Source organism: Paramisgurnus dabryanus, chromosome 24, assembly GCF_030506205.2.
Source record: "Paramisgurnus dabryanus chromosome 24, PD_genome_1.1, whole genome shotgun sequence".
Lineage (NCBI taxonomy): Eukaryota > Metazoa > Chordata > Actinopteri > Cypriniformes > Cobitidae > Paramisgurnus > Paramisgurnus dabryanus.
The window spans coordinates 11,215,159-11,227,819 of NC_133360.1; the positions used below are offsets into that span (position 1 = coordinate 11,215,159).

The 12,661-nt window shown below is 37.2% G+C and overlaps 1 protein-coding gene across 8 annotated transcripts in view; it reads right to left on the minus strand.

Moving 5' to 3' along the window:
• The window catches only part of cdc14ab (cell division cycle 14Ab), a 49,981-nt gene that overhangs the window by 26,709 nt on the left and 10,611 nt on the right, over positions 1 to 12,661 (minus strand). For all 8 annotated transcript variants that reach the window (XM_065245127.2, XM_065245140.2, XM_065245110.2 and 5 more), the window contains one exon: positions 9,081 to 9,160. In XM_065245127.2, the coding sequence (XP_065101199.1) occupies positions 9,081 to 9,160 (80 nt within the window). The remainder of the gene's footprint in view (positions 1 to 9,080; positions 9,161 to 12,661) is intronic.

The following is a 12,661-nucleotide window of genomic DNA, read 5'->3' on the forward strand; positions in this document are numbered from 1 at the left end:
GTTCATGGTTTCTTTCACGTCTCACTTGGCTGATAGATGAACAAATCCAGCTTCAACTCTATCCATCTATACAATGTAATTATTAATCATTTTGCAATTTAAAGAGCACCTATTTCATTGCTAAAAAACAACGTTATTTTGTGTATTTGGTATAATACAATGTGTTCGCATGGTTTATGAAAAAAAAAAACATTTTCCAAATACCGTACATTTTTAGCTCCAGATTTCACTCCCTACCTGAAACGCACGGATTTGAAAAGCTCTGTGTCCCTGATTGGCCAGCTAATCTGAACGTTGTGTTGGTCTGAATACCTCTGATGTCAGCCGAAAATGTGACACTCCTTACCATGTTTGAAAGATTTGCTCACAATGCAATGCTAACAGGAGTTAACTTACAGGCTGAGAGTCAACACGGGAAAAATTATGATAATGTCGCTCTTTACTACATCCCCAATACTAGGAAGTAAACTGTTGCCTACAATCTGTGTGTTTGTTGTAGTTCAAGAAAAAAGATTTACGTTGGTGACGATAACTTGCGTCATCGTAACATGTACTTATACACATTTTCACACCAAAGGAAATGTAAAAACGTGAATTGGACCATAGGTCCTCTTTAATCAAAACTTTATTTAAAGTGACTTGCGGGCATAGACTTCGCCAGGTATCTCCACGTGTCTAAAAGTCGGCACGAAACAGTCTTGATTTCCCTACTGTGACGTATATCCGAGTGAAACGGCTTCTGAAATGATTTCATGAACTTATTTTGTCCATTGCGAACTGATTAAATCGTTGGAAGTTGGGCATTGCTAACAAATCCTCAGAAGCCCAGCCTCGCACCAGGAAAATAAGGAAAGACGTTTCAAGGGGGGTTGGAGGATTCTGCTTTTAATTAAAAGATTACGAGGCCACATGAATTAAAAAAAAAAACAATAAAGAAGTGCACAGATAAATTATTTATTAAAAATACTACAATAATCTAAAAAATAAAAATGGTCAATTTCCATTTCATGGTAATTTTCAGCTTATAGATCGACAACCCCAACGTCAGCAACGACCGCCGCAACGACCGCCGCAACGACCGCCGCAACGACCGCCGCAACGACCGCCGCAACGACCGCCGCAACGACCGCCGCAACGACCGTTGCAACTCTTCAGTTATCAGCCTACATACCTGGAATCACAGAAATCCGTCCCTACAAATATGATTGACAGCTCTGATTTGGAGAAAAAAACTATTATACAGCCACAAGATCCCCTTCACAAAGTAGCACAACAATCTCGTGACATGGTTGTGCCACAGACTTTTCATTTTGCTAAAGGAGGTATCACAGATGCTATTTAGAGATAAATCATTTTCTTTAGAATTGAAGGCTGGGCTCTAAGGCTGGGATAAGCTGGGCTATTAAGCACAGGGCGTGTGGCGGGCGAGCAAAGGAGAAGCAGCTTACAGATGCAAAAACCGCAAGACACGCATTAGTGCTGTTACGTAACCGGCACCACCGGTTAGCAGACACAGATTTACCATGGTAATGGCTTCTGTGAACACAAAAGCTCAAAGGTCTTCCCAGTGTTAACGGGCTAGTGCTTCACCAATCAAGGTGTGATTTAACAACCCTGAAAAATCGGCCGCAAGTCAGCACCTATTAGATGCTTACGTGATCAAAGCAAGAAAATGACAAGGTGATGAAAACCTCAAAACTCAAGGGAGGAATACTGATTGGATGTACTTGTTTGACCTTAGCACTGTTGGAAACGCTGACAGGACAGCAGACCTTGACGTACTGTATGCGTCAATGATCAAACCTGAAAGGAACATGTGAGCTCATTGGGCTAAATTCGGCATCCACATGCAGAGGTGAAACTTAAAACATGCAATGTGGACACTTTTTTGTACAGATCTTGTTGTTGAGATGCTTTGTGATTGGGAATTCATATCCCATGGAGTCTTTGGGTCAGATACCTCTCCAAAACTGTTCCTGGATCAGTTCTTACACAATGGACCGAGCTTCTGGGAACACTGCCACTGCTTTCCTCGTTGGACTGCCAAGTATTTGGCCAGACAGGAAAAGATTTTTCATTATTCTTACATAAGGACACTGCTATGCCAAAGTCTGAATCTTTCATTAGATTAAAGCCCTTCATCCACACCACTAGAGCAAGTCTTTAATATTGTGTTTGGTAACAAAACTGTACCAGTTTACTTGAGCTATACTTGCACTGCTAACAAACACCTACTAAACAATGTGAACTTTCAGGTTATTTCAATAAGCATCTCTTCAAGACAATGAATGAGTTGAGGTCATGCTGAGCATACCATTATTGGGTGGATACTTGTCTTTACAAAAAAAGATTTGTTGTGTTAAATATCCTGACCTTTAACTAAAGATCAACACGCAGACAATTTGGCCCGATGGATAAAGTGGAAACCAATTAGATCACCAGTTAACCCTTAATGTGGGCCCAAATTTTAATGACTTAATCTTGGCCCATTCTTGACATAAATGCATCAGCCAATGTGGACCCACACAGCTAAAAATAGGCTACGAAATCCTTTCAAGCCCTGTTCCTGGCAGAGTTCCCCATCCGTTCAGGTGAACTTGGCAACGTGATGTAGCTTTTAAAAGACTAATGAAACATCACAGCGACTTAAAATGTTTCCCGCTACGTAACATCTATTTGTTGCTTCCTCTTGTTGTGATAAACTTAACCGTGACTCATTCTCGCACACAGCTTTCCTTTATTGGATAGTGCAGCCCATTCATTGTTTCCCAAAGGGACCTCTAGCCTCTCATAAACAATACAACCATTTACTTTTGGAACTAACCAATTGTTAAGCATTACATAATCACTTGTACTGTTTGTCTCTGTTGAGTGTCGTGTCTACAACCGCCAAGTGGGGGATGAGGTGACAAAGCTCTTTTATTTCCATGCGCTGCTAAACTTTAACAATCACATCTTTGTGAAGAAAAAAGGGCCAGAAAAAAATGGATAAAAGAAGAAATGCCACTTCATAGGAAGAACAGCGTCTTGTTTAAAGGGATAGTTAAGCCAAAAATGATATTAAACCCATGATTTACTCACCCCGAAGTCGTCCGACATGCATATGTCCATTTTCAGATGAACACATGTTCAGTTATTTTAGAAAATGTTTTAGATCTTTCAGTTAATCAAATGTAAAGTTACGGGGTCCACGTCCTTCAAGTCCAAAAAATGTGCATCCAACCTTCACAAAATAAATCCAAACGGTTATTTTCGTTTATAAAGTTTTAAATATGGATATTTCTACAACATCACCGCGCGGATTAACCTCAGAAGACCTTTGTTTATCAACCTGGAGCAGTTTGGGGATTTCTTTGGGGAAGGATATATGCACATTTTTTGGACTTAAAGGACGTGGACCCCGTAACTTTACATTTGATTAACTGAAAGATCGAAAATATTTTCTAAAATAACTGGACATATGCATCTCGGACGGCTTTGTGGTGAGTAAATCATGGGTTTAATATAATTTTTGGCCGAACTATAATGATATTAAACCCATGATTTACTCACCCCCAAGCTGTCCGAGTTGCATATGTCCATCGTTTTTCAGACAAACACATTTTCGGATATTTTAGAAAATGTTTTAGATCTTTCAGTTCATTAAATGTAATGTTCCGGGGTCCACTTACCCCGGATTTCCACCGACTGCGGAGCAGCTGCAGATCAGCTCCGCTGCGTTACGTCTCCGCACTCTGCCGTCCGCCAATACCCACCAGTTCCGTTTTTGTTGCAGAGCGGCTGCGTGCTGAAGTGACGAGGTCTCGCAAATTCACGTGATGATCGCGCGATACCTAGTTCTGTCTCTGCCCATTATGCCGTTGAATTATGACGTTTTTACAAACCAGCCCAGATCACAACACGAGATCTCGCATAGACAGAGCAGTACATCAAATCCATCCAAAATTCAAAAAATAAGAAGGCTGCTAAAACATTTATATATGCTTTATCTTTAATGTATTTATTTGAAACTCCCCTGGCTCTGTTCCTGTCTATTATTTGTTGTTTCTGTATTAATGACTTTATTTGTGTGTGTTTGTAATGTTTGTATTGCAAAGATTTAATAAAAAAACACGAGTTCTCGTGAATTCAGGTATGATCACGCGATAAAGTCATGGCTCCGCCCTGCGGAGCTGTCCGGCATCCGTCAAAAATAGAAGCTCTGCGTATTTGTGCCGGAGGGCTGCGGATGGCCGGAGCTGTGACGGATTCGGAGCACAGTCAGTGGAAATACACACATTGACTTGAATGGAAACCGATTGACTCCGCCGCCGTTCCGCAACGGATCCGCAGCCGTTCCGCAGTCGGTGGAAATCCGGGGTTATAGTCCACGACTTTCAAGTCCAAAAAAAGTGCGTCCATCCTTCACAAATTAAATCCAAACGGCTCCAGGATGATAAACAAAGGTCTTCTGAGGGTAATCCGCGCAGTGTTGTAGAAATATCCATATTTAAAACTTTATTAACAAAAATTTATAATTAAAAAATTATTTAAAAAACTACCTTCCGGTAGCGCCGCCATCTTAGTCGCAACCGCATTCAGGATGAGAGCTTACGCCTCCTACGGAGGCTACTCTGCTGCTGCTCTGTGCCCCCGCCCTCCGAATTTGTCATACGTCACTAAGAAAAGTGCGTACACTACGCTAATACTCTCTCCTGAATACAGAGGAGTCTAAGATGGCGGCGCTACCGGAAGGTAGTTATTTTCGTTAATAAAGTTTTAAATATGGATATTTCTACAACAACACCGCGCGGATTACCCTCAGAAGACCTTTGTTTATCATCCTGGAGCCGTTTGGATTTAATTTGTGAAGGATGGACGCACTTTTTTTGGACTTGAAGGTCGTGGACTATGGGTGGACCCTGGAACATTACATTTAATCAACTGAAAGACCTAAAACATTTTCTAAAATATCCGAAAATGTGTTTGTCTGAAAAACGATGGACATATGCAACTCGGACAGCTTGGGGGTGAGTAAATCATGGGTTTAATATCATTTTTGGCAGAACTATCCCTTAAATGTGTTATGTTATTGTTAATCATTCATTCAAGTTCACCCAAATATGCAAATTCTTTTGCGTTCAGCCAAATTGTTCAGCAAACGAAAGCCAGTCATATACATCTAGTATGGCATGGGGTTTCTCTTAAAAAAAAAATGTAAAGAATTTTCATATTTGGGTGAACGGGATTAAGCAGATTTGAAGCAAAGGTATTTCATGAACGTATAATACGGCACGTAGAGCATTTGGTAATATTTCATCTTTGATGGAGGTGGCGTTTAGCAGCTTTTCCATCTGAGCTCTTCATATCTTAAGTAAATGTCTCAATTCAATGAGTCTGACTGGAGTATAACAGATGCTAAACCAAATCTGTTTTCCACACATCAATAATAATTCTCTGTACCAGATAAGCATAGAGTTTAATGGTGTAGGTCAAAGGGGACTTAAAACAAATGTACTATTTGTTTACTTTAATGTCAAGATGACAATCTAAGTTATACAGTAAGAGTCCCATAAACTGTTTGAAATACAGCATTAGGGTTGAGAAAGGTGCCACCGAACACTTAACCCTGTGGCAAAGATAAATATTTGCTTTCCTACAAGCCTGAACAAGCCCAAGGAGCAGCTCTGCTTTTATTAACTGTTACTTTACATAAATCTGAGGTTAATGTTTCGGGAAGTAAACAGAGCACTATTGCAAAACCTTTGAGATACCACAGAATATACATGATGACTACCCACCAATGAGGATAACAATTCCTTTAATAATGGTTTAATAGTATAAGGCTCTTCCTAGTAAAAAGTCCAGTGAGTAAACATGAAACCAAAGATTTATCCCTTTGAAGATAGAGAGTTTGTAATGTGGAATATTAGAGGGGGATTTTTAGGCTTCTGGGAAAAGCCCCATTAACTTCGCAAAGTAAATCTGCCGTTTCCGTTTACACTGAATGACTGATGGATCCTACATCACAAGGCCAGAGCTAATCTATACCGGATCCACTTAAAGCACATTACATGTTTCCAAATGGACTAGTCGGTTCAGGTTTACCTGGTTTTGATTAGACATTTACATTTATGCATTTGGCAGAAAGCGAGTTACATTGCATGTAAGTTGTGTGTTCCCTGGGTTCAAAGCCATGACCTTTTGCGCTGCTAACACATACCATTAAGCTATACAAGAGCAAGATTTTATAGGGGACATTCAATAAAGCTAGAAAAAAAATCAACAAACAGGCTGATCACTAGTTCTTAGATGACTAGTCAGCCCATTTCTAATTTGCACAGTACATAGGAAGAAAAAAAAAAAATCAGTATTGTATCAGGTCAGTATAAAAAAGTAAATTCTTAATTTTACGCAAAATCCAATATCCGCCATGTTATCTGTCATCTTTTCTCCTTTTTCCCCAAAACGCAATAAACGCCAGTCTTCCTTTGCTGTAGAATGCAATAAATCCACTCAACAAATCACAGGGCACCATTACAGGCATTGTAAACAATAATGCCGACATGTTAACTACACACGGTATCCTAATTTTAACCATCTACTTTGCACTTTGTGATCAACAAACAAACAAAAACAAAATAGTAATTTTGATGGCATTGATAAACCTGTGGTGGTTTTCTGTGGCGGGGAAAAAACGTAATCCATTTGTTTACAGCATCAAATTTGTTTTTGTTTACATCATGTGTGTGAACTGTGTATAATAACTTTGTATAAATAAATGTACACACATGCATGTATATGTTTTAGAAATGTTTACATGTGTATATACATTTGTATATTTATGTATAATTTATATTATATATAAATATAAATACTTAATATATAAAAAAAAATTTCTTAAAATTATACATGAATGTGTTCATATTTATATTTATATATTTATACACACATACATATTTATTATACACAGTTTACACACATATGTGATGTAAACAAAAACTTTTATTCTGCTAACGATTAATCGCGATTAATTGTTTAGCATCCCTAACTCGAAGTCAACGAAAATTGAGCAGAACCAAAACATTTTACAGCCGTCAAAAAAGATCAGTGATGACGTCCCATGGATGACATCAGCAATGACAGTGTTCTTAATATGACAAAGTAAGTGTTTTAATTAATGCCATTAACGTAATTTTTTTACCAGCGTATAACACGAATCAACTAAATAAATATATAACGTGGCAAAGATGAATGCACATTTATTGATTCAATAGATTTATAGCATTTTGAAAATACTTTTCATGGTTTAAATGCCTTTCCTGGAACAATTTTATAAATAAATCTTTGAAAATCAAATTATGGATTTGAATTTTTAATGTTTTTATAACCTAAAGATGCTTTGTGAAAGTTTGTAACAGAAAATAGTGTTTTTCATCTTGTCATTTTCTTGGTATAGAAAACACATTTATCTAAAATTAGTCGAAATGGATTTATTGCGTTTTGGAACCAAACTCTTCATATAGATGTAGCTTCACAGATTTATATGGATTGGAAAAAAAAGATTTAGAAACTCTTAACTTTTCCATCGTTACTTGTAAGGTCCTGAAGTTACTTGCAATAATTATTAGCGAGCAATTTTAACAGTTAATTAGGGCTGCATAACGATTAATCGTGATTAATCGTTTGCAGAATAAAAGTTTTGTTTACATCATATATGTGTGTGTACTGTGTATAATAATTATGTATAAATAAATATACACACATGCATGTATAATTTTAAGAAAAAAATATTTATAGATTAATTATTTATATAATATAAATTATTTATAAATATAAAAATGTATATACACATGTAAATAAGCCTTAAATATCTACATGAATGTGTATTTATTTATGCATAATTATTATACACAGTACACACACATATATGATGTAAACAAAAACTTTAATCTGCAAACGATTAATCGTGATTAATCGTTATGCAGCCCTACAATTAATGTTTCTCTTTCCTGTCTTTATCGCCACATCACTTATTTCATATTCGCATATGCGCCAAATCAGCAGATGTGCTTGGGCTGGTTGAACACTTTTGTGTTTCTGGGTCAGTGAAGTTGGAGGTCATTTAAATGACCAACAGGCCCCAACTAATCCGGAATACTAACTACACAGTAATGAAAGACGCCATGTCTGATTTTCATTGAAGCCAAGCCACGACCAGACCATTAAGATTTACAACACATCAACCGCACCCATTTATTCTTTTAATCACCCTTTAAACATTATTTGGTATGGCAACCCTCTAAAAACAAAACTAAATAAAGGTTACAGGTTCAGTACAAACTTCGGCACCTTTCAATAAACGTGAAAAACAAAGCTGTTATAATTCCAACGCTATTGTGTAACAGCAAAACCCATTCATTTAATTAAATTGTTCCACATATCTATTCACATATCCAACACCAGACTACAACCACACAGCTGCTGCTACAAGACTTGAAATCAGCTGGTTTTAAGCTCAAAGGCTTTAGCGCTGTAAGTTTTTGTAAAAGTCTGGAACAGAGTCCTAAATTCAGCTTTTTTGTACTGAGTAATCTCCAATTACCGATGTTGAAGATGCTTAGCAGCGATGAAGCAAAATTATACAACCCAGCAACGTTTGACATTTATGATAAATAAATAATGATGATTTAAAAGTAAAAACCAAGCAGTGGTTCAAATATATTCTTTAGCTGGGAAAAGTAGTTCAATCGCATTACAAAAAAAACCCTCAGAGCCACAACAGGATACAATATTTCTTGCCAAGCTAAATCAGATTACTGCCAGCACGGCAGAAAGAAAATGAGGGCGAAATGCAGTTTCATTTTATGAAGAACTTCACATTGGTATTGTATGACCACCTTTTTATGTCAAAAAATGATGCCTGTGTTAACATGTATTTGGTCTAACAAACCCATGTAAGGGAATAAGATGGTTATTATTCGGCCTTCAATGGCCGAGCACGTCAGAGACCAGCTCAGGTGACAGACACAAGGAAGGTGAACCATGCGTGGCCATGTAACTTTCCATTTTGCAGATGACGACACATGGTGGCATCTTACCTGAACGGAAGATACGAGGCGTTGGATCCAGATATCAGGGCTCTGTAAGCTTCTTCTGGCGTTTTTTTCAGGTAAATAACCTAGGGAGGAAAAGAAGTGACATTAGAGCACCATTTGGACCAACACATGCTACACTTTTCCAAAAGTTTGACTTTTTTAGTTTTCAACTAATCGGATATCACTACTTCCAGTCCTCTATATAAAGAGGGTCCGTGTCCATTTATCTCCCAACAAATGCAATCACACTGTGGAAAGTGACGTTAGGCCAGAATGTGTCACACAGATGAGATCCTGTGGTGAGGCACAAAAGATCCCCTCTCAAGTTGGGACAACTTGTCACGCCACAATGCAGCAGTCACATACACAGAGTTGCTAACGCATTCTGTTTTAGCACAGCAGATATTCATTCTGTTCAACCACGCCAATCTCTATTGACATTTCAACAGCTTAATGTCAGAATGTCAGAATTCAGCACGGCAATGGCAACTTTAACACAGTTATGTGTTGAAATGTGCGGTGTGTCAAAGGTACACGCAAGTGACGGACGGTTTGCGCCATTCACATTTCAACGCAGCAGGAAAAAAGTTTCATTGGGGAGACGGCATGACGTGTGCCAATTTCAGTATTGAAGTCAGCGACAATCTTTGTATAACATAGACCAGGGGTCGGCAACAGGCGGCCCGCGGGCCAAAAGTGGCCCGCCAGTAATATTTTCTGGCCCGTCGGATTAATTTGAAATCCGTTTTTAAAAAAAAAATTTTTTTTAATCACACTTTTTTATTTTAAAATAACAGTTTACAAAAATGGCCCCGTGTATCATTCCTTCATTCGTTTTTTCAAATCAAAATAAAAAAAAAGAACGAAAGAAAAACGACTTGTTTTTCTATTATTTATTTCCTTAACTAAAATCAAACGACTCGTTTTCTGAATGTGCGCTCAGATCAAAAATAACAAAAATGAATGAAAACGGGTTCGGACAAATTTTAATTGAACACCTTAGCAGACATATACCAATGAAATAAATTTAAACAGATCAGGTACTAACAGATTACATTTTAACTCTTTCACCGCCAGCGTTTTTAAAAAAAGTTGCCAGCCAGCGCCAGCGTTTTTCATGATTTTCACCAAAGTTTAATGCCTTCCAGAAAATGTTCTTCTTTTAATATATAAACATACAATACACCAAATGAAAGAACAGACCCTCTGCTTTCAAACAAAAAAAACCGTTTCATCCTACCTTTAGTGGTTCTTTTGCAATCAGCTTTTGAATATGGGTAGGTTTTTGCAAAAACACCATATTTTGAGCAAAAAGCAGATATAATTCCATTTTTATGACGGACTTTTCATAGAGATCCCATTCAGAGCGATCTTTAAAACAGACACGGACATGCAGCCGCTTGCCATAGAGCAATACTTCCGGTTTTAAAAAGTTGCGGAAGGGCGCCACCTGGTGGATAATAGCGGTATTGCGGAAAGACGGAATATCTCGTCATTGGCGGGGAAGCGTTTTCTCTTAATTGACGAGATATCTCGTCAATGGCGGGGAAAGAGTTAATAAGGGTTTTAATAAGGGTTTGAATAGAAACCTTTCCAGTAAGTCTCATTCGCTCACAGTCCGACTTTTGAACTTTTTTCATTATTATTTATTCGCGTATAACACACTGACAAATAATATGTATTACCTGATAAAAAAATATTTGCGTCGTGGACAAGTTGCCACCGGCTCGCAAGAATGTCCTGAAAAAAATGCGTATAATAGCTAGTTTAATCTTAACCGGCCGCTCTTTCTCGTTCTCTTTCTCTACCAGCGCATCCGCGATCATAACTGTCATTAGATTTTGAACATACTTCTAAAACACAATCAATCAAATAATTGCAGAGGTTTGACTTCATGAATCATTTGCAAATTTACCTCGTAAATCATGTCAATGCGTCACGCGTGAAGACGTTAAACTCCGTGACATTGCAAATTACTGAAAAGTAATTGCAGGCATTTAGAAACCACTACACAAAATATGATAAAATAAACTATTTTACTGCAGTAATATTTTAACTATTACACTTTTAACGTAGATTTTAAAGGAATCTACTGTTCTGTTCTGTTACTTGAACTTGGGGCTCGAGCCCGACCTTATCGACAGCAAGTCAAGTTCGTTTACCGTTAATTATTAAGACTAAATGGGCAGGTAAATTCGTTAAAAAATGAAAGTAATCCGCCAAAATATGGTTTTACATGTCTATTAAAATAAAGCCATTATTAATTTTCCTAACGCATAGTTCTTTGATCTTTACCTCCTTTTAAAAATAAATTTGGCAAAGGAGGATTTTCAGCAATTTGTTTGAACAGCAACTCTGCAACCAATGGTTTCGGTTTGAGTGAGAGGCTTTGTCCTATTTAATTTATTATTTATATTTCATTATTTTTTCTGTGACATTTTTTCTCTGCTAACAATACAATGTTAAAATAATATTTATATTGGCACGAACACAATTTTTGTATAACATTTATAATTGTTATAGGCTACTTCATCTCTCTTTTTTCGTTAGAGACATTGAATTTGAGATTCTGGGAACGAGATCTAACGTTAAGTTTTGCGGACCCGTCAGGTCGGGAAATAAAGCGGGTGAACACAGAGTGTATTTTAAGCGGATTACTGAATAGAACCTTGTCGGAGCTGGACAAAAAGCGGAGACCTCCTTAAACCTTAGGTGTGTATGTGTGTGTCCCGGATAAATATTAATAAAAAAAGGAATACAGTTCAAAAGTCGGACTGTAAGAGTCTTTCATGAGAGCATAAATGCCTGTAATGTTACCACTAATAGTACTTGATCTGTTTAAAATGATTTCATTTATATATTATGCCTATAAAGGTGTTAAATAAAAAAATTGTCTTATCCAGTAATTAATTTTTTATCTGAGCACACAATCAAAAAAAACCGTGGTGGTTAATTTTTTCATTTTTGTTTTTAATTTAAAAAGCGATTGAACGAATGATACATAGACCCATAACAATTTTTTTTTTGCAATTTTTAATGCCGTCTTACGTATTTTAAATAGGAAATAAAGACAATGTTTCTTGACAAAAGATCAGATAGCCTATACTAGGCTAATTCAAAATAAGACGTAAGTGTGCCAACAGCAGTTGGCCCGCCATCTACTGGCAAAAAAAAATATTGGCCCGCGGCCAAAGTTACTTGCCGACCCCTGACATAGACTTTAAGAAAGCAGCATCATTCACAATTCAGTAGTATTTAATTCCAACAGATCGGAAAATAAGACAATTCTGACCTTGAAGGAACAAAGTCAGGTGTTGGGACAACCAGATCTCACAGGAGAACATATTTTTGATATTGTAAGAATTTGTACGATGTGAATCGAACAAAAACTAAAGTGATTATTTGAAAAAAGCAAGAATTAACTACATGTCATTGGGGCGAAACCATATAATAAAACGTACAAATGAGTGAAGGATCAAATTCATATAAATTGGCCACCTCGTAAATTGCCATGAGATTGTGTTGCTTTGGAACAACATTTTTGGGACTGTGGTTGGTTAAGGTAAAGTCAATATGTTTGTAAA